The sequence below is a fragment of the Panthera leo genome, chromosome B3 (genome assembly GCF_018350215.1).
Source record: "Panthera leo isolate Ple1 chromosome B3, P.leo_Ple1_pat1.1, whole genome shotgun sequence".
In the NCBI taxonomy this organism is placed as follows: Eukaryota; Metazoa; Chordata; class Mammalia; order Carnivora; family Felidae; genus Panthera; species Panthera leo.
In genome coordinates, this window is record NC_056684.1 from 47709515 (window position 1) to 47731704 (window position 22190).

The window sequence follows — 22190 nt, forward strand, 5'->3', positions numbered from 1 at the left end:
ACAATTAATATTGTTTTCTCAACTCTTCCCTTAAAGCTAGAAAATATGTACTTATACCAATCTGCCTTCTAAGGTATTATAGGCAACAGCTTAGCCCCTGCCTAATATGAATTTTTGGTTATCCAGCCTATTACATGGTTCTTTAATTTCCACATGACTGCTATGCTAAACTAATGCCACCTATTTGGATTTTTTGTTATGGTAGGCCATTGTTTCTATTATTAATCAAGGTTAGTGATTTAGTAATAAACAACCCTCAAATCTCAGTCATAACCCAGTAAAAGTTTATGTTTTGCTCCCATCAGTACAATGAAGATCATTGTATTAGATGTGCTCCATGCAATTATTAACAGAACTAGGGTCCTTCCATCTAATGTTACTGCCTTTCCTTAGCTCCTCAGAATTTTCTGTTATGTGGCTGACTGATGTGTGAAAAATAAAAAGGAACTACAAATCACTGGAGGCTTTAAGGGTCAGGCTTTAGATTGGGCAATCACTGCTTCTGCCTACATTGCACTGGCCAGAAACAGTCACATGGCCTGACATAGAAGGAGCTAGGAAATGTGGGTTTCCTGGGTATGCAAGATGGTGAATATTTGTCTCTGTCACAGTTAGGGTGCTTTCACTTGCAAGTAACAGAAAGTCCACTTAAAATGGCTTTGTCAGGGAGCAAACTTTTTCTTTATTCTCTTAGATTTACTTTTCAGGGGCTTGTGAGTAAAAGTGACAAAAGGACAGGTTAGCAAGAGAAAAGACAGAATTTAATCACAAACCTTGTAGGGGGGTTTACAAAGAAATGTGACTCAAAGGAGTGGTTAGAATTTGGGGCTTATATACAATTTAAATAGGTGAAGGGGAGGGGAGAGGGCACTTACATGAAAACAATTGACTTATTGGAAAGGGGTGGGGGAGAAAGTGCACTTATGGGAAAACAAATGACGTTTAGGAAAGATAAATGGGCCCGTAGGAGAATAGATGGGAGATATGATAGTTTTGTGATAATGATTGTTTAGGTGTGGTGACAATTCTCACTGTCTCTGTTGATAAGAGCTAATCTTCCCTGGTTGCTCCCTGGGAGGAGATTTATGACAATTGAGTTCTTTTGGGAGGCTCCACTTTTAGGCAGATAAGAGATTGCAGGAACTCAAATGCCTTCAGCTAAAAATAATTTTTTTTGCCACAGAGTCTTATTCTGGATCCCTTCTACTTAAACAGAAAAGGAAATTTATTGGCACATATAATAGAGAAGTCTAGAGGTAGCAGGGGGTTCAGGTTGGGTTTGGTTTGGAGGCTTGTGATGCTCTCAGGGATTGACTTCCTTTCCCTATGATTGATTCACCCAGCCCTTCCTCTTCCATTTGTTAGCTTTATTCTCAGTTGGCTCTTCTCAGTAGAAAAAAGGACAAAAAAGTTATAACTCTACCAGTATTCACATTCTAATGCCAATGCTATAGCATTCAGAGAAGGAAATAACTTCTCTTTTGCCCACAAACAAAAATCCTGGGCTTTGCTCTAATTGGTTTATGAAACCAAAACTGGTTCAGAGGGAGGTAAGGGTAGTAATTATAATAGTTTTACGCTGACTGGACCATTCTTGGAATTGGATAGTGGTTATTTCATCCAAATTGTATAGGTGGATACAATGGAGTGGTGGAATGGAAGCTGGGCAATCACCTATGCCCACTACAGTCAGGGAAGGGTGTGGAGCATGATCTCACTTGAGAATGAGTATGGTGAGGATACTTAAAGAGTATGTATATAAGGAAAAGGGCAGAAAATAGAAGTCAGAGAAAGAGAAGCTCTTAAGAAAATGATAGTAAGTCAAAAGAACCAAGAGAGTCATGTTCTACAAGCCAAGGGAGGAGTTTTAAGGATGGAGTAGTCAAAATAATAATTAATAATAATAATAATCTAAATTACTTCATGTGTGTTGATTCCATACTCATTGGACATCCTTTATAATGTAGCTTCTCATATAAATGTTTCCTTTGAGTGAAAATGTGTCAACCAGGTTTTCTGGTCTTCAGGGCAGTTATGCTTTTCACGAAAGGGGGGAAAAAAAAAGAGGGATAAACTGGTTTGTATATCAGTCTGTATTAAGTTTGGTTGGCATGAATCATCCCCTGGATTTAAATTAGCTCTAGGGTCTAACAACATTAAGTTTCTGTCTCTTTAAACCGAGGACCAAACTATAGAACACAGAGTGAAATCTAAGTTCATTTTCATACCATAATGTTTTGAGAACCATTAGAAGTATATTTGAAATATAACGATTTAAGAATAATACACCAAGATTTTTTTTAACTTTCAGCTTCCCAGTTTGTTATTTTAATTATTCTCTTTTCCTACAAAGTTGACTTTCAGGGCCAGGAAGAAAAGAGAAAGCTGGGTAGACTCTCCCTGGCACAGATGGGGGAAGAGTAGGTCATGGTTACCTGTAGCCATTCCAGGTCTCCTAGGGTTAATTCAGGTGGCCTTTGGGTAAGATTAATCTGGGGGTGGTAACCAATAATGAAGTGACTGTAATGCTAAACACCAAAGAAAAGCTGGGGGCAGTCTGGATGAAAAAGAAGAAACTAATTCAAATAGGGAGAATTAGTACAATTCAGTGATGGGTTTGCACAGTGATTGGTGTTGTGTGTGTGTGTTTCAAGGATCTAATGAAGATACATTGATCTTGTGAGAACAACTCGGAGAGGAAACTTCTCTTACAGATCAGAATATAGTGTGTAGCAAGCAGTATCTTGGTAAGTGTCCTTGTAAATGCATGTTTCTTTCTTTTTTTTTTTTTTTTTTTAAGTTATTACAGGCATCCATATGGCAGGAATTAAAGGAGACAATTAAAATCGCAGGTTTGAAAAAAGTATGGCGAAATTAGCCAATTATTAAAAGAACCTGTCTTGACTTCTCATCTGGTTTACGTCTTCGCGCCTCAGGAACAGTCTTTGTAATGGCGCCTCTCTTCCTAGACGTTCTTTCTTTCCAAGCCTGCCGAGAACTAGCTGCTACACACAGGGAGGACCTGGAACTCACGTTCCCATGCCTTCAGACCCGGTGCAGCCCCGATTTCGAGACAGTTGGCCCGACCGGGCCGACAAGCAGGCGGGCTCTCACAACCTCGCCAGGCCCCGGCCCTAGCCCTCGCCCGCGGCCAGCGCGTGGTGGGGCGCCGCGGCCTTCGAAGGCCTGCGGTGCGACGCACATGCCGGCGCCCGCCTCCCGTGTCGGCTAGAAGAAAGGGAGCCCGGACGCGCGAAGGCTGACCCGGAGCCTACCCATGAGGCAGCGCGCCGGCTCCACGAGAACACCCCCCCCCCCCCCCCCCTTCCCACGGCTCATCTGCTGCTCCGCAATGGGAGCCGCCGCCGTTGCCGCCGTGTAGTTTTTCGTGCTCCTCCTTTTCCTCCTCCTCTTTCTCCTCCTCCTCAGGGCCCCAGTCAGGCCGATCCGCTCCGCTCACGGTAAGCGCCCCCCGCCCCCGCCCGCCCCGCGCTGCAGCAGGCAGAGGCCCTCCCGCGCGGCCTGCGCCGCCTCACTCCGGGGGCGCTGGGCCGGGGGTGTCGAGGCCGGCGCGGTTTGCTGAGAGCGCCCAGGGCGCGGGGGAGGGGACCGGCTGCGCGGCGGCGGCCTGACCGCCATCTTGCGCCGGCCCCGGCGGGGGAGGGATCCCGGCGCGACGCGGCAGACGGCTCGCTGCGGCAGGCGGCTCGGTGCGGGAGGCCGGGGCCGCGGAGGCCTTCGCCGCTTCTTCCTCCGTCTCCTCCTCCGCCTCCTCCACCGCCTCCTCCACCGCCTCCTCCATCTCGCCTTCCAGGGCCTGTGCGCCTGTTTGCCCCAGCTTGGGTTTGGCTCTCCTCTGGAGACTACTCCCTTTGGTCCGCCGTACATTTTGTGCCGATGTTTGGCGGGGACCCATGCCTCCCTCACAACGACGCTCCCCGGAGTCTCTAAAGTGGTAGACAGAGACCAAAGGGGGTCCCGAACTTCCAGGCGTCCAGGGCCCTAGGGCCCCTGTCTGCTGCCCTACCCCTCGCCCCCAGGTGACCAGTCATTCCACGCTCACACCCTCATTCTTGTCAAAGGGACTTTCCCTGCTCTGCCCTGGAAGTCCCGTTATTGTCTGCAGAAGGGCCCTGAGGAGAACCGTGGAGTTGGGTACACAATTTACTGACCGTGCTTTCAGGTTTCACTTAATGAGACATAAAGAATGAGCTCACTCTGAGGTTTTATCTTGCTCTAGAGATGGAAGTTCTTCCCAACTTACGTCAAGTTTGAAGGCTTTTAAGGAGAAATCTGCTAGAGAGGAGAAACGTCAAAGCGGACCCGCTTCTGCAAGCACGGGAGACCTTGGTCCAAGGGTTTCTCTTTGTTTGCAAAGATTGGTTTTTTAAAAATTCTGTGGACTTAAACTTTATTGTTTTGAGATTTGGACTGGGTCTTAAGAATTTGACATCTTTTAGTGCCATTAAGCATAAAATTGAAGCCTCGGAGTAGAGTTTTAAAGTACAAAAGCCCCCTCTTAGCATTTGTGAGAAGTCCTGCTTTCGGGGGATTAGTGGCAACTTAGGCTGCCTAAGCGGAAACTTGCTGTGCCAAGGAAGGCACTGGTTTGCTTGGAGAATTGTTACGGCTGCTTTGCTCTTGATGTTTCGAAACATCAGTATAAATACCGTTACAACTGTTATCTTGCATTTGTATCTGCCATTGGTGCAATCTATTTGTACCTGAAGACCCCTTTTGCACTGGTCTGTGTTTATGGCACCATCTTGAAGATCAGGAGACAGCCTCAGGGAGACATCTTTAATGAGGTCATGGCTAAGGAGTGATAGAACCATTTCTAGAACCTTAGGTCTTCTGATACCTCAGTGCGCACGCAATTCACTATATTTCTTTTTTTGTCTGTGGGAATAAGGTGAGTGAGGAGAAGCAAGGAGGCTCACCTACAAAATTTAAGAAATATTATTCAATTGCTCCTTCTTTTACATTTTTGTTTTTTAGACTTCATTTCTTAGTTTTTCAACTTTTTATTAAGTTTTGATGTGATTTTTTTCCCCAAACATATTGAAAAGTTGAATAGTCTGTTTGGACACACATAACCTACCACCTAGTTTAAACAGTGTTGCCAGTTTGTCACATTTGCTTTAAGTACCTATCTTAAATTCTTTCTGGTGAACATTTTCAGAGCACACTGCAAATACCACAATTCACACCTAAGTACCGTGGATGGATGTGTCTATCTGTGTGTCATAAAAATAAGGCCAATTTTCCATATAAACACAATACCATAAGCACACTTAAAGTTAAGAATAATCCCTGCAATCTAATATATATATATATATATATATATATATATATATGTGTATATGTGTATATATATATATGTGTATATGTGTATATATATATATATGTGTATATATATATATATATATATATGTATATGTGTATATATATGCAGTACGTATTCACATTTCTCCTATTGTCCCCAAAATGTTCTGTTTAGTGATTTATTTTGGAACCGGTATCCAGTCATGCATTACATTTGTTTGTGTTAGTTTCTTTTAATTTAGTGTAGTTCCCTCTTTTTTATTTTTTAATGACACTGACCTTTGAGACCAGGCTACCAGTAGTCCTGTAAAATAACCCACATTCTGTATTTTACTGATAGTTTACTCTTCGTTAGGTTTAAATTGTACCTTCTGTACATATATATTTTATGCATTTAATTATATACCACATACTACAATGGATATGCACGTTTTAAAATTTTTGGTATGCACACGAAGAATATCTTCCTTTATTCCCACTTTGAGACCTGTGCAAAAGAATGTTGTGGTTGAAGGGTTAGACAAAATTCCTTGTTTCTGCAAGTTCTTTTCCTAGTTGCATGAGAAATATTTTTCTTGGCAATTTATGGTTTTGTAATTGAAGCTTTCCCCATACACTGAAAGAATTCCCTGCACTATTGTCGGTCATAGGTTATCATTTTCAAGTCATTCCTTTGCAAATACAAGTTCTAACCTTCTTAATGAGCATATCTTTTTATAATACATCTCTCTTCATGTTAATTTATGCAAGGGTTTTTGAATTCATTTATGCTTGAGAATGCATTGAGCTGAGAAAAAAACTAGTTTTTCGTAGGATAGTTAAGAGTCATCAAATACGTATAAAGCCCAGATTATGTGCAGTTGACTTTTTCTTATGTCCTATTTGTGAAAATTCATAGAAGTTCAACCATGTTCTTCCTGATATTGCCAAATCAAGAAAATTTCTTGTTGGATAATAATACTAACCTAGTTCTAAACTTAGAAAAATTTTGTCACATGTTGTATTTCTGACAGAATTTTAAAATTCTTTTGTCCATTCTTGTGATTTTTCTATTACTCTTGGTTCTGCTCCCACCCTTTTCTGAATCTGTGTAGATCTGCATCTTTCAAGTTTAGGATGATTCACTGTCCTGTGTTGCCCAGATTTTTAGTAAATGTTTTTCAGGGTTTGAAAGTGTGTGTACCTGAAATGGGCAACACTGTTTGAATGTAACTAACTACTGGTCAGCTGTCATACATGAATGAACTTGGAGTGTATTTATCTTGTAAATACTGATTTCAGATTTCAAATACTTCTGATAAGTTCTTATCATTCTGGGGCTTTTTTTTTTTTCTTTTGCATGTGCATCATTAAATGCAATACTTGAAGAATTTTTTGAAACCTTTCATAAGTCTTAAAATTAAGACAACAAAATTGTTGAAGCATTGATGGCCATCTTTGCTTCATAATTGCCAGATATTTTCAGTTCTGGATTTGTAGATATCAGTTAGCATAACCAATCCAGTGAATTAAAAAAATTTTCCACATTTTCTATGTCCTTTTAGTCATCGTTATATACACCCGCATTTAACATTTGTCCATTTATGAACTGTATCAGGTTAATCTCATCTGAAGATTTAGTCTGAGATTTCCGTGTTTTCATCATTAGAGTCTAAGGTGCTTGCTGTCTATCTTTGCATTCATTTTCAGGTTCATTTAATAATTGTGAAATGTGTCCTCTGCCAGTTTTCTTCTGTCCCATAATGGGCAGAAAATAAAAAGTTCTGAGTTCTTAACTGTATTTAGGGAAGACTAAAATAAAAGCATATGAAAAGGATCAGGGTATGCTGTGCTAACATATGCCACTTTGAGCTAAGGATTATTTTGAGTGGACAGCAGTTTGGAATTAAAAGAAGTAAAAATTGTTTTCTGTCCTCCTGTTATCTGCCTGAAAGCAAGGCATAAATATCCCTTTGTGAAGACATCCCCCTCCCCCAACCCGGGCCCCCTTAGTAGGAAAGAGTGACTCCTACCACTTTGAGATGGAGCGCTGATACCAAGATGAGTTTGCATAAAGAGACCTAATGAAAATAACCCTTATCTTCCATTAGTTCTCCCATGTATTTCCTAGTTATTTCCCATGATTTATTGTCTCCCAAAGCCCTAATCCCCTCTCCTTTGTTAAAATGGTATATGAGACCTTGAATTTAACCACTTCTTTGAGTTTTACTTCTTTTCTGTGAATTCCTGTGTGTGTAAATGTTAATAAAAATTTTGTGCTTTTTCTCCTGTTAATCTGTTTTTTTTGTTAGTTTAGTTCATGGGTCCTCAGGTACAACAACATAAAAGGGTAGAAGTAAAGTTCTTCTTTTCGACACAGATTACAAAGATAATGTCTTCAGTCATCTTTTGGAAAGTTCATGCAATATTTTGTGCAAAACAATAAGAAAACTGAAAGATAAGAAGAGTGAAAGATGATGATTTACTTAACTGTTGCATTATTCTTCTAGGCAGTTAAATCGTTCTTATGTTTTCTTATGTATTTATAATTTTCTTTTGTAAGCATAGGTGGGAATATTTGTTTATCAGTGGTGAAATAATACCCAGAATGATGGAATTAGCAAATTATTTCAAGATGTAAGAAGAATAAAATCACTATGATCGCATAATGTATCTTAGATTTATAAAAGGATCCTGTAGACCCACATAGTAATTGTCAAATACAATGAGTTTTATTCGGTTTAAAAGTAATAAGGTGTTGTTTGAAGATTTCTAGGAAACAATAAAAGCCATAAAATGTCAATCTTTACAACTAGAACTACCCGAGAAAGAAAATAAACTAAAATTGTTTCTGTGGATTCTGATGGTATATTGAAGGTTAATGGTTAATTTGGACCTTCAGATATATAAAGTGCCCCCTTTCTAACACATTAAACCTCCCTGCCTCTCCATCTACTACCATGATAGGTTTTTCAGCAGTTTGCACTCCATCTCTAATGAATGCAGGTAGTACTTAAAAAGTTATTCCTTGACGTGTCTGTTCCACAATATTTTTGTTGTTAGCATTTTTTCTTTCATTACTTCCCAACTTTACCTTCAGAGCTCCTCTATAGTAAAAAATGATTAACTGAAACCCTGTAGAATCAGGGTGTAATATTTAGGCCTTTTGGCGAACTGGATTAAATAAAAAATATTTCTTATTTCAATTATTTTTCATTGCAAACATTTCTGCTTTTCTGGTTTATTATATGGTGATGAACACTGATTTTTTGGAATGATGCTGTGTCATTTTACATCTTTGTGTTTTTAAATACAATGCTTTATATATAATTACTGCTTAATAAATGCTTTTTCTTAATGTTGTGCTCATCACTTTAATATTCCCTAACTATTTAAAATTGTGACTTTACTCCTTGGGATTGGTATATACCAAATTTTTGGTCAGCTCTAATTTAGCTCTCCTTTTTAAACAAAGGCTTTGACTTGTTTAATGTAGTGTAGCAGTTCTCTAACCATGGTCTTGGGGACCTGAGGTGCTTTCAAGGGTTATACAAGATCCTCTCTCTATCACCTACGTATCTTGTGAGGCTGGATTTTTCAACCGAACGATGTAGTGCAACAGATTAAATGTAGAAGCAGATAAGAAAATACAGCTGTCTTTATTAAGGCAGATATTAATGGGTTTTGCAAAAATATAAAACAATGCCACCCCTCTCTAAATATTTTGTTTTGGGAAATACTTCTCACATAAATATTTATATTAATATGTAATGGGTTTATTATAATCATTTTTAAAAGTTTTTCTTTTTTCTTTTCTTTTCTTTTCTCTTTTATTTTTTAAGGGAGAGACCCCACATATGTTCAGGGGAGGGGCAGAGGGAGAGGGAGATAGAATCTTAAGCAGGATGCATGCCCAGTGCTAGCCTGAAGTGGGGCCCAGTCTCGTGAACCATGAGATCACAACATGAGCCAAAATCAAGAGACGGATGCTTAACCAACTGAGCCACCCAAGCACCCCTATTGTAGTCATTTTTAAGTAAATTAATATATCTTGAATATTTTAGGTTGGGGTTTGTGGACTTCTAAGATTCCATCCTTAGAAATTAATTAGACACACTTTTTTTTTTTTTTTTTTTTTTTCCAGGTTGGGGATTTCTTCAGCATGACCGCTACTTGCATGTCTTTCAGTTGAGGGCTATTAACCAAAGCAAAGATCATTAGTCTATGAAATAATATATTCCTTGCTTCTAGGCTTTACCCCTGTGTTTTCCTTATTTTGTGGGTAATTGTTACCTTTGGCAAGTTTGAGAAGGGAAGCCTAAAGCTCTTGGGAGGGGTCTGAGTGTTTTGGGTATAGGTAATCCCTATCTCCTACTTTGTTTACTTATTTTGCTTTTTCCATTTAGGGTTTAAGATTATCTGACTTTATACAGGATTGTTGATTGCTGATGGGAAGGCCCTCATAAACAAAATGTCTTTATTAAGTTCTAGGATTAAAAATAAGTAATAGAGCTCTCAACTTTGTTGAATAGACAAAAAGTAAATAAGAAAATTGGCCTTACTTTTTTGACACTACATTGTTAGTATTTGTGTTTATTTGAGGAGTTGTAACACAAGAGATATGTTTCTAATCTTTTATTGTGGTATTTTATATATTATAAAGTAAATTTATACATCATATTTTATCTTTAAAATAAATGCCTTTTTGAGATGGATGGTATTATCATCATCTGCCCTTTACAGATGAAGGAATTGAATCTCAAAAAGTGCATTTCATTTATTGTAATACTTACTGGATGCCTAATGCTGTATGTTAATTTTGTAGGCTATGATGCCTTGGTCTTACCTAATTCAAACCTCAGCCCTGTAATCCCAGGATTGCATGTTGTTTGCTTAAGCTGGATAGTATAGGACTAGCCTTGCAGCCTGGCAGCACCAACCACTGGTGGAAATGACAGTTTCTAAAACATTTGGCCTGTTCTGTACCTCACTGGATTCTAGAAGCTTCTGACACAAGGATAACCGAGCTCTGCATGGATTGGTGGAGTGTTACTGAGGAGTTTGGATTGATAAATGACACAATGAAAACATTTTTTTATGACATTGTTAATTTGGTGGTTCTATGTTAAATGGATGAAATCATATAGATCTGGATGCTGAGAGGCTGATATAAAGTGAATCTTACACGGTAAATCTTACTATGGATGTGAGGTTCTAAGTGCCTGAACAAGTATGTAGTGAATTGAAAATCAAGGGTGGTTGTAGAAAATATTTTGAAGGAAGACTATATAGGACTGGGGAATTGATTGATTAGATATGATGAATAAAAGAGGGGAATATTGAGAAACACTTTTAAGGACTCAAGATCAGAATGATGACAGTTTTATTGGTGGAAGAAGAGAAGTAGAACTAATTTTTATAAACTGAGGTCAGGTTAACATAACATTAAATTCACCATTTAAATTATTTTAAAGTATACAATTTAGTGGCATTTAGTACATTCATGGTGTTATACAATCATCAAAATCGTCTAATCTCAAGGTAGTATTTTCAGCTTTCAGACCATTAACTTTCAGGTAATGGTACTGTTAAGCTGCCTCTCCCCACTCCACAGGTCCTGGCAACCACTGATCTAATTTCTGTCTCTGTGGATTTGCCTGTTCTGGACATTTGATATTAATGGAATCAAACAGTATGTGACTGACTTCTTTCACTTAACATAAAGTTCTCAAGGTTCATCCATGTAGCATGTACCAGTACTTCATTTTTTATTGCTGAGTAATACTCCATTGTATGGATATATATATCATATTTTGTTCATTCATCACTTGATGAACATTTGGCTTGTTTTCACTTCTTGGCTGTTATGAATCATGAAGTAGGACTAATTTTTGTGGAGAAGTTATGTTCAGTTTGGAAATACTGAGTTTGAGGTGAGTTTAAATACCCAGATAATAGTTTTTAGCAGTTAAGAAATGATAGGCGGGAACTTAGTAGGGGAGTCAAGGTTGGAGGTTAATATTTGATGATTTTATACCCTGCTATTGAGAACTGACAACCTAAGACAATGGAATTTATTAGATCTGTTGTTTAGGTAACAATTTGTGTAGGGCGGAAGACTAAACTCTGAAAAACCTGATTTTGCACTATTTAAGGAGCAAGAAAATGTGGAGAATCTATTGAGTTAAATTGGAGCAGGTAGATAAACAGTCTGTTGGCATATAGAAAATATTTGAGGAGGAGGTTTCAAGAAATTGAGTTAAAATAGATGAAAGATAAGGAAAATGTAAATGAAGAAAGGGTAATTTGCTTTGGCAATGGGGGAGGGTTATCCGGATTGTCAGTAGAATACAGTGTGTGCAGTAGAAAAGGTAGTAGCTGTACTGTGGTGCTTAGGTTAGTTTTGACTGACAGAATGGGTGGTGATAAGTAGAGCAAATGGATTGCAGCCTGGATCAGGGTTAGCAGAAATTTTACTTGGATGAAATGGAGGTGGTACAAAAAGAGATTGATTCCTCATACCCTTTTTTATGAAGGATTCCTTTCACATAGAAGCTTTTAATGACTGCTGATTTAGATTGATTTATAGTTATAAGCAGTCTGCTGAAGCATAGGCCTTCTACTTATTGATACTACTTTAAAGATTTTTGTGTCATCAAAAATGTTAAAATTCTGAACAGTTGGTTTATCATGATTTGATATTTGGGATTTTGCTCTGAGTCAGTGTCTGTGAAGTAGATCTTGATATCATTGGGAGTTGACATCAAACAGGTTTATTAAAATTCAACTTATATTATTTAATTAAAATTATCAACTATTACTTATTCTTCAGGAATTTACTTGCTTTTATCCTCAGTTATCCTCAATTATCCTCAATGTTGAACTTCAACCCATTTGCTTCATTTATTATATTGAACTTGGAGTTTCTAGAAAATATTTGGGAATGGTTGATTTGATTACTGAAAGACTTTTCATAATACCAAATTGGCTTTTCATAATTCAACATTCACTGAAATAATAAATCCCCTTTGTCTAGGCAAAAATTTACATTTTCATATCTATGCCAGATGGGTATGTTTATATTAGGGTTGGAAGGATCCTTGGGGATTTTGGAAAGTGACCATTTCGATTACATAATGCTTGAATTTTTCATATTTTTGTTTGGTGATCTATCACACCTTGAGTTCGTCTCATTTCCTGATATTTAACCATGAATTGTTCTGTTCTTGTGTTGAGATGAAATCTGCCTCCCTGTAATTTTGGTCTTGTTCCTGGTGGAGGCAAGTAGTGTATGGCTGGAATCTGTGATATTTTAAGTGTCTAGATTTGAATCCTTGCTCTACTCTTAATTGTGTTTCTTTGGGCAAGGTACTTAACCTCAATAATTCAGTTTCTGCAGTTGTGAACTGAGGATGATAATAGTACCTGCCTCATAGAGTTTCTTGAGGAATAGACAAAATAATGTGTGCATTTAATTAATGTTAGCTTATGGTAATGATAAATTGTTATTATTAGTAACATAATTTGTAATTGTGATAACATAATAGTATGTAATAAATTAAGTAGTTTTGTTGAAGCTGAACACTAGGAATGAAATTCTTGTTTATTCAAAACAAGTAAATATTACTAATATTGTTATTATTATCACTTGAGCTAGAAAGAACAAGACCTACTCTTTTCCTTCTTTCTCATGACAAACTTAAAATATCTGTAAATTGCTTTCTTTTCTACCACCCCTGCCCCACAGTCTCATGTTTCCTAAGTTAAATATCTTTAGTCCTTTGACCTAGACAAAGTGCTAATACTAATTCCTTATAATGGACATCTGTTGCTTTTGTTACCTAACATTCCCCTTTACTTTGGTAACAGATACCTTAATTTTCCTTTGGGGAACCAATTTTTATCTTAGTTGTTGTTGTTGTGGCTCTGGTGCCAGGGGTAGTATGTGATCTAGGACTAAACCTATTACAAGTCCTTAGCAATAGTGATTGGCTTCAGGAAGGGCATATGACTTAAACCAGTCAAACCAGTCAACTCCAATCAGAGCTAACCCTCTTATTAGAGTCTTGGACTTGAATCTTGGAAGGTGTTAAGTTGGAGAGATTCATAGTGGGAAACCTCTTCTGAAGGTAGAAACAACATAGAGGAAGTGAAGTCAAGGAACAGAGATAGAAAAGCCAACTTTGTAAGTCATTGTTTAAATTGCACCTGTATTTAGTTCTGTAAATGTGCTAAAAATTCTCTTTTGCATAAGCCAATTTGAATTGGGTTTTCTGTTACTTATAGGTGAAAGCATCCTAGCCAGTATACTCACTGTATTCCCAGTGGGGATGATTAGGACAGAATAGAATAAAACTACCGTCTCTTTGATTTTAGACTCAAATTCTGTTATTTTGACACTGTATTACAAATCTGATTATACCAGTTCTTGTTTAAAATCCCCTTTTTGGTTTTCCATTGGTCTTAGATTACGGACAAGATTCCTAATATGATCTCTAGGATGCTGCGGTTGTTTGACTTCTGTCTTACCTTCTACCATATACCCCCTTGATTTTCTTTTCCATTCACACTGGTTTCTTTTCTGTTTTTCATATTTGCTGTGCCATAGATCTTTTCCACATGTTATTTCTTCTGCATGGAATCCTTCCCTCCCCTCCCCTCCCCTCCTCTCCTGTCCTTTCCTTTCCTTTCCTGGAACTCCAGCCAAGGCTGAGTCCCAACCCTTTCCATTGTCTCTTTGCTTGTTCACTGTTAAGATTCCTGCATGTATAAAATCCTTTTTTAAAATGACATTTGAAATATTTAGTTTATTTAAAAAATAAAACAGTGTATCCATATTCTCCCCTTATGGAGACCTTTTCTCATATACTTGGAGTGACCATTTTCAAAAGACATTATTCTACTTAAAATAAAAATAACTGTCTTTCGGAAATTGGTTAAAATTTGATGACATAGCTTCTAAAGTTTCTATGATCTCTCAGTATTTTGTCTGTAGTATTTTAGTTGCTAGTGGTCAGATGTTTCTGATTGTACATTTTATGTGATTGAAATGTACCTTTTTCAGAAATAAGTCTGTGGTTTTTAACAGACTGGACTGATAAACTGGGCTGATTCTACAAAAAGGTACTTAGTTTTCTAACAATAAAGCATTTTAAAAAATAGGCATAAAAGGAGAAAATACTGATTTAAAATTTTGTTTCATCTGCTTAATGTTAGTAAATAAATTTACTAAGTTAATTTCTTTATAAAACCTCATATTTAAACACCTGAATTTTATGAAATCAGATTTCACTTGTGGGTCTTTTTCAATTATATAGGGTTTATTGCTTATGCTTTAAGGTTTGTATTTGTGTGATGTATGCCAAGGTAGACATCATTCTCTGTTTTCTAACCTTGTTACAATTAATTTCCACAGTGGAATCAATAGGTGATGGATATTAAGGTACTATAAAATGAAATTTTTAAAATGACTCTCTGTCCTCAAAAGATTGTGTATGCTTTTAAGGTAATGAACGTTAAAATGAGTTTTTTTGTAATCTCCTTGAGATAGTTGGAAATTCTTGAGAGATCACAAAACAAGGGTTGGAAATAATAGATTGCTACTCATAGTTAAGAACACACTTTGAATCGTTAAAGCTCTATTAATTTGGGATTAGAATTCTAAAAATATAGACCTCCATTTCAGTATGCTATTAGTGACAAAGACTAAGAATTGTTTATAAAATGATATAGAACATAAACCAAAGCTTTAAAGTCAGTGGAATGATTTGAATACTTGATTTTTTGGGAAATTTGTGAGGAGGAAAGAGTGACAGATCAAACTTTTCTGAACAGTGTACCAGTGACCCTGTGTCATCCAAATTACTCCACTGAAAAACACTTCCAAGTGTATAAGTAAAATTGTTAAAGGTTTATTAGTGTTTCTTACAGCTAGCTTTTTTTTTTTTTTATAAAATTTATTGTCAAATTGGTTTCCATACAACACCCAGTGCTCATCCCAACAGGTGCCCTCCTCAATGCCCATCACCCACTTTCCCCACCCTCCCACCCCCATCAACCCTCAGTTTATTCTCAGTCTTTAAGTGTCTCTTATAGTTTTCCTCCCTCCCTTTCTTTTTTTATCCCCTTCTCCTCCCCCATGGTCTTCTGTCAAGTTTCTCAGGATCCACATAAGAGTAAAAACATATGGTATCTGTCTTTCTCTGTATGACTTATTTCACTTAGCATAACACTCTCCAGTTCTATCCACGTTGCTATAAAAGGCCATATTTCATTCTTTCTCATTGCCAAGTAGTATTCCATTGTGTATATAAACCACAACTTCTTTATCCATTCATCAGTTGATGGACATTTAGGCTCTTTCCATAATTTGGCTATTGTTGAGAGTGCTGCTATAAACATTGGGGTACAAGTGCCCCTATGCATCAGCACTCCTGTATCCCTTGGGTAAATTTCCTAGCAGTACTATTGCTGGGTCATAGGGTAGATCTATTTTTAATTTTTTGAGGAACCGCCGCACTGTTTTCCAGAGTGGCTGCACCAGTTTGCATTCCCACCAACAGTGCAAAAGGGTTCCCATTTCTCCACATCCTCTCCAGCATCTATAGTCTCCTGATTTGTTCATTTTAGCCGCTCTGACTGGCGTGAGGTGATATCTCAGTGTGGTTTTGATTACAGCTAGCTTGTTAATCTTAGACAAAATTTATGAGTTGGTTGAACATATATATGCTGTACTTATTTTGAATACAAATTTTCATTATTTAAAATCATTATATTTTGGTTTTGTATTTTCCCTTTTATGTTAATTCTATCTGGTTTTACTGTTGCTAATTTCTTGATTAGGAATGCAAACTCCCTATTAAAACATTATTTTTATGATGAGAAGAAAGCATTAATTTTATGATGTGGTTTCTCGGGTTATTTTATTGAATAACTGACTTTTGGGGCCTGGGGAGATAGAAAACTTAACCATTCACCATATTCCTCACATTCTTTTTTTAATTTAACTTGGTACCTACTCATTTTTTTTTTTAAGGGTTTTACTGTTTGTTTGTTTGTTTGTTTCTTTGCTTTTGAGAGTGTGGGAGGTGGGGAGCAGAGAGAGAGGCAGAGTACCCCACGCAGGTGGGGCTTGAACTCATCATGAGATCATGACCTAAGCCGAAGCCAGATGTGTAACTGACTGACCCGCCAGGTGCCCCTTACTCATTTTTAAAAAAGGATTTTTTTTTAGAAATTAAAATACAGTGTTGCATGTAAAATGAAAGTGTTTTTTAATGGATATGATATCAGGTACTTTATTGTAATGTTAATTTTTATATGTTGGTATTTTTTAATTAGATACTGTTTTAACCTATGAGACAGGTAGTATATATTTTAACAGTATTGATGAATTGTAGGTATGTGTGTTATGTTTATATGAGGGTTTAAAATTGTTATGTGTGTTTTCACTAGTTTATGTTTCTTTCTTAAAAAGATGAAAATATGGTAGGATAGATTTGACAGCTGCATTCTAGAAGGTATACTTATAAAGCTAACATTTCATCGTGCGAAAGAAATAATGTAATAAAGATCTAAAAACAAAATAATTTCTAAATGCTCAGCTGATATCTTGAAAATTCTAGTGTAATAACAAAATTGTAATCTGTTCTTAGAGTTTTTCAGAATGTGATTAAGCCAAGAGTTAAAAATGGTTAAGATTTATTGAATGATTTCTGTGTGCCAGGCAGAGAGCTGTGTACTTTATGTTATCTAATTTGATCTTCACTGTAACTTCATGAAATAAGTTGCATGTATAAAGTAAAGCAAGGCACAGAGAGTAATTTGCCCAAGGTTGTACAGATAATAAATGGTTGAGTCAGAATTTGAATGTGGCATTCATTCTTCACCATGTTTTACTGTTTACTGTTAATAAATGTTTAAAGTACACAGTATACAGTAGAGAGCTGAATTAAGCCATAGAGATTATTAGTTGAACTAAGAACTGAGACCCAAAATTACAAGGTGATTTGACTGCAAGTTGTAGTAGTGCTGGGGGCTATAACTCGCCTCTTCTGGCTTTTAGCCTAAAGCTCTTTTTTAATGTGCAGACTCTACAGTTGGGGTTTGTGGAATTAATCTTTTATCAGAAAGTAAATTGAACTATATCTAGTACATAGCACACCTGTGTCATACTGTGTGCTTATGTACCAGATCAAATGCTTTACTTTCATTCAACACAGTGACATTGCATCAGGTAACAGCTATCAGTGGCTAAAAGCAAATTTTTCAATTAAGAATGTAGACCTACATTTTTACTGATTTTTTTAAATTTGTAGAAAAAATTATTTAAGATATAGCTTAATTTTGGATATATAAAATCTGAAACAAAAAATAGTGAAATAGGAATTAAAATTATTTATATAAGCAGTCTCCCAACAGTGAATGAATCATTTTCTAAAAAGTCTTTGATAAGTCAGTTAATTGGAATTCATTTTTTTCTTCATAGAAACAAGTGTATTAAACTTGGCATGAAATGAGTCTGTAGCTGAAGTAGAGTATTCTCTTTTTTCTGGCTATTTTGGAGCTAAGTCTGAGCTGTAGAAGCTATTAGAAATGTTTGGGAACTTTGAGATCCACACTGCATATCTTTGCTGGATATTCCACTTCAGTGACAGCTGACTTAATCCTTCATAGAATTCCATGCCTTACACCAAAATTCTGCAGTGTGACCTGAGAGGTTTTTATAATGGTAGTTTTGGCATGCTTCAGTGGCTGAGATGACAAAAGAATCCATGAAAGTGTTTGTTCATTAACGGAACAAAATATGGCAATGATTTGTTAGTCCAGTGTTGTCCAATTGTAAGGTTCTGTAGCTGCACTGTCCGATATAGTAGCGACCAGCCACATGTGGCCTTGAGCATTTGACATGTGGCTAGTAAAACTGAGAAACTGAATTTTACATTTTATTTAATTTTAATTAATTTAAACTTAAATTGTCACATGTGGCTAGTGGCTACTGTATATCACAGGGCAGCTTTAGGCTGAATTTATGATTCAAGTTTCATCTGAGGACTTCCAACTTTATAGTAGGCTACTATGGTCCTCAGGCTTTTGAAGTAGGTTATCTTAAAGTCATCTCTGTCGTAATAGGCACTGGATGTCTTATTCATATAGACAAGTCATTCATTAATTGAATATTTGTAAATTGAATACTAATTACAGAATTTTGGTAAGAGATATTTGTATGGTCACTTAGCAAAATATCTATGTGTCAACTATGTAATATTTAATATAACCATTATGTATGACCCAATATAATTATAAGTACTCAAATAAAAAATATATATGAGTCTCATAAGCTGTGTAATTGTGGCACTTAAAAAATATTCTGTATTCTTGGTAACAGTAGGTCCTTAACATGAGCAAAAATTGTTATGTATATATTTCCTTGACATATTTGTAATGGTGATACTGTTTAGAGATAAGCTATAACTATTTAAATGACTGAATTAAGGGGTGCCTGGGTGGCTCAGTTGGTTAAGTGTCTGACTCTTGATTTCAGCTCAGGTGATGATCTCATCATTCTAAGTTCAAACCTCATGTTGCACTCTGCGCTGGCAATGTGGAGCCTGCGTGCAATTCTCTCTCTCTCTCTCTCTCTCTCTCTCTCTCTCCCTCTGTCTCACCCTCACTTGCGCTCTCTTTTTCAAAAATAAATAAACTTAAAAAAAATGAAGGCTATGAGTACTTATGTTTTTTAAGTTTATTTATTTTTTTTAATTTTTTTTTTAATGCTTATTTATTTTTGAGACAGAGGGAGACAGAACATGAGTTGGGGAGGGGCATAGAGAGAGGGAGACACAGAATCTGAAACAGGCTCCAGGCTCTGAGCTGTCAGCACAGAGCCCGATGTGGGGCTCAAACCCACGAACCATGAGATCATGACCCGAGCTGAAGTCGGATGCTTAACCGACCAAGCCACCCAGGCGCCCCAAGTTTATTTTTTTAAGTAATCTCTACATCCAACTTGGGGCTTGAACCCACAACCCTGAGATCAAGGGTCACATGCTCTTGTGACTGAGCCAGTCAGGTGCCCCAATGAGTAGTTATTTTTGGATGAATTAATCTACACTGAAATATATCTAATTAATTTCTTTATTTTTAAATTCTTTTGATAAAAAATAAGAAAAATACAATTTATTTAAAGTTATGTTTTCTTATGGAAGTAATTACACTTATACCTGAAACGTGAATAAGTAACAGTTAAAGATTAGTATCACTTAGCATTTGAAAATTCAGACTTACTAAAACAATACATTATGAGGTGATTACTCATTTTTACAAAAAGATTAAAAACATTATTTTTAATAATTCAGACTTCTTCAAGTAGTAAGTACTTAAGAGAATTACCATTTTTATTACTAAATTCTTGAATGAACCAATTATGTAAAGTGAGTTATAAGTAAAAGTCAGACATATCAAACTTAAAAATTGAGCTTTTTATAGGAAAAAAGATTAAATATGTGTACACTTAATTTAATGAGATCCACTCTAATACTAGGTATCTTTATTTTATAGGAAGGAAAACAGATACAAATTGCTGTCTTGTCTGTAATCACATGGTGAGTTTTGAGATCAAAATTAGATCCAAGAATTTCTGAACCCCAAGTTTCATGTTTCAATATTTGGCATTACTTAAAGTGACTCATAAAATTGACTCATATCATGTGTCAGTACTCAGGTGACAATTTACAGAAAGTCAACTCTGCAACTTGATGGGCGACAACCCTTTTCAGCCAAAAAGTAAGTGTTGCTGCCACGACTGATAATAGTATACGTGGCTTTTGTACTGATAAATTTGCTTCAGTAGAAAGAAGGAAGGGTAGGCACATTTTCTTAAAGACAGAAAAACATAAATTTATTGGAGTAACATGCTCACATAAAAAATGATGTAAATTAAAACGTGAGTAAAGTAGAAATGAAGTTTTTTTCTTCTTATGCTCAGTGATAACTGCTAGTTTGGTGTATATAATTACCTATATTTTTTCTATGCATAGACAAAAATATAATTATTTATAAAAATGTAAAGATGTTATGTGTCTTAAAAAATTTTTTTCACAACAATGTATCCTGAATGTATTGACAATGGCACTACCCTGTTAAGAAGAATGAAGAAGATCTTTGTCTTCTGTATTAGTTTGCTTGGGCTTCCATAATGAAGTATCATAGACTGGATGGCTTAAACAACAGAACTTTATTTCAGAATTTCTCACAGTTCTAGGGTCTAGAAGTACAAGTTCAAGGTGTTGGCAGGTTTGATTCCTTTTGAGGGCCATAAGGGAAGGATCTGTATCACGTCTCTCTCCTTGGCTTAGAGATGGCCATATGCTTCCTGTGTCTTTGGATGGTTTTACCTTCAAGCATGTCCTTCATCCGTGTCCTGATCTCTTCTTCTTCTTCTTTTTTTAAACGTTTATTTTTGAGACAGAGAGAGAGTATGAACGGGGGGGTGGGGGGTCAGAGAGAGGGGGGACACAGAATCTGAAACAGGCTCCAGGCTCTGTCAGCACAGAGCCTGACGCGGGGCTCGAACTCACGGACTGAGAAATCATGACCTGAGCCGAAGTTGGCCGCTTAACCGACTGAGCCATCCAGGCGCCCCATGATCTCTTCTTTTAAGGACATCAGTCATACTGGATTAGCACCCACCCTGATAACTTCATTTTCACCTCATTATCTCTTAAAGACCCTGTCTCCAAACACATTAAGATTGTGAGGTACTGATGGTGAGGACTTTAATGCATGAATATTAGAGAAACACAATTTAGCCCATAACATATACTAACTGGAAACTTTTATTATCCATTTACAATGTTTCCCTAATTTTTAAAAGCTAGGCATTGCCTAACTTCACTTAGTTTCCTAGCCATAGATTATTATATACTATGTGCTTACTGCCTGTCTAGTGTGTAGAGGGAAATACACTCAAAAGTGTTCAGTTTGGTCTTGGACATATAGTAATATTTTTAGTTACTTTACTTGAAGAACTCTATGTAGTTAATAAAACATTATAGTTTAGAAAATAAAGGGATCAATTAATATGTTTATGACCTTTGGGAAAATGGAAAGGCCTCCTTTTTTTTGGTAGGTGGACTATTAACATTTAAATAATGTTAAGACAGGAAATGATTTGTGACATACTTTTATAGAAAGGAAAAAATTTAAAAATTTATAAAATAATGGTTCTTAATTTGTTAAGATATTTCTTTTGTATGCCATCAAAGAATTGTTTCAGTTAGTATGTTTTAAGACCTGGTAGAACATTATCCTAATTTTGAGTCAAAAGTAGAAGTGGCATTACTTTAATATAATAAAAAATTACCTTTAGAAATGACTATATTTAAATGATAAATGAAATATATTATTGTCAAAGCCAGAACTCTGGAGGGTTTTTTTGTTTGTTTGTTTTGTAGACCACCACCCATCTCATTCTGTGTATCAGTTAAGCACCACTTATATCTAGTTGGGATATAAGTTTAGGCCTTCAGTACTGTTTCTCTTCTTTCCCCTCTTCCTCCTCTTCTTTTTTCTCCATCTTAGCTTAAAGCAATCAATATATGCAGATAGTTTAAAAAGTCAGGTAGTCCAGGGACGCTTGCATGGGCTCAGTTGGTTAAGCGTCCATCTCTTGATTTCCGCGCAGGTCATGAGTGCAAAGTCCAGCTCAGGGCTCAATCCCAGGAACTGCTAGGTCATGACCAGAGCCGAAATCGAGAGTGGAATGCTTAACCGACTGACCCACCCAGGAGCTCCTATCATATTTTTAATCTTATTTTTTGTTTTGTGAATATTACTTTTTATAACATTCTTTCTTATCTAATATCTCTAAAGATGCAAATTATATT

At 36.6% G+C, this 22190-nt stretch overlaps 1 protein-coding gene across 4 annotated transcripts in view; it reads left to right on the plus strand.

Moving 5' to 3' along the window:
- Positions 1-3335: 3335 nt before the first annotated feature.
- Positions 3336-22190, plus strand: part of ZNF280D (zinc finger protein 280D) — a 139957-nt gene continuing 121102 nt past the window's right edge. For 3 of the 4 annotated variants that reach the window (XM_042941934.1, XM_042941935.1, XM_042941936.1), the window contains exons 1-3: positions 3336-3461; positions 19864-19907; positions 20020-20088. In XM_042941934.1, coding sequence (XP_042797868.1) covers positions 20061-20088 — 28 coding nt within the window. In that variant the 5' untranslated portion in view covers positions 3336-3461; positions 19864-19907; positions 20020-20060. Of the gene's footprint in view, positions 3462-14564; positions 14810-19863; positions 19908-20019; positions 20089-22190 lie in introns of those variants that run through there. The other variant, XM_042941933.1, reaches the window with a different exon arrangement.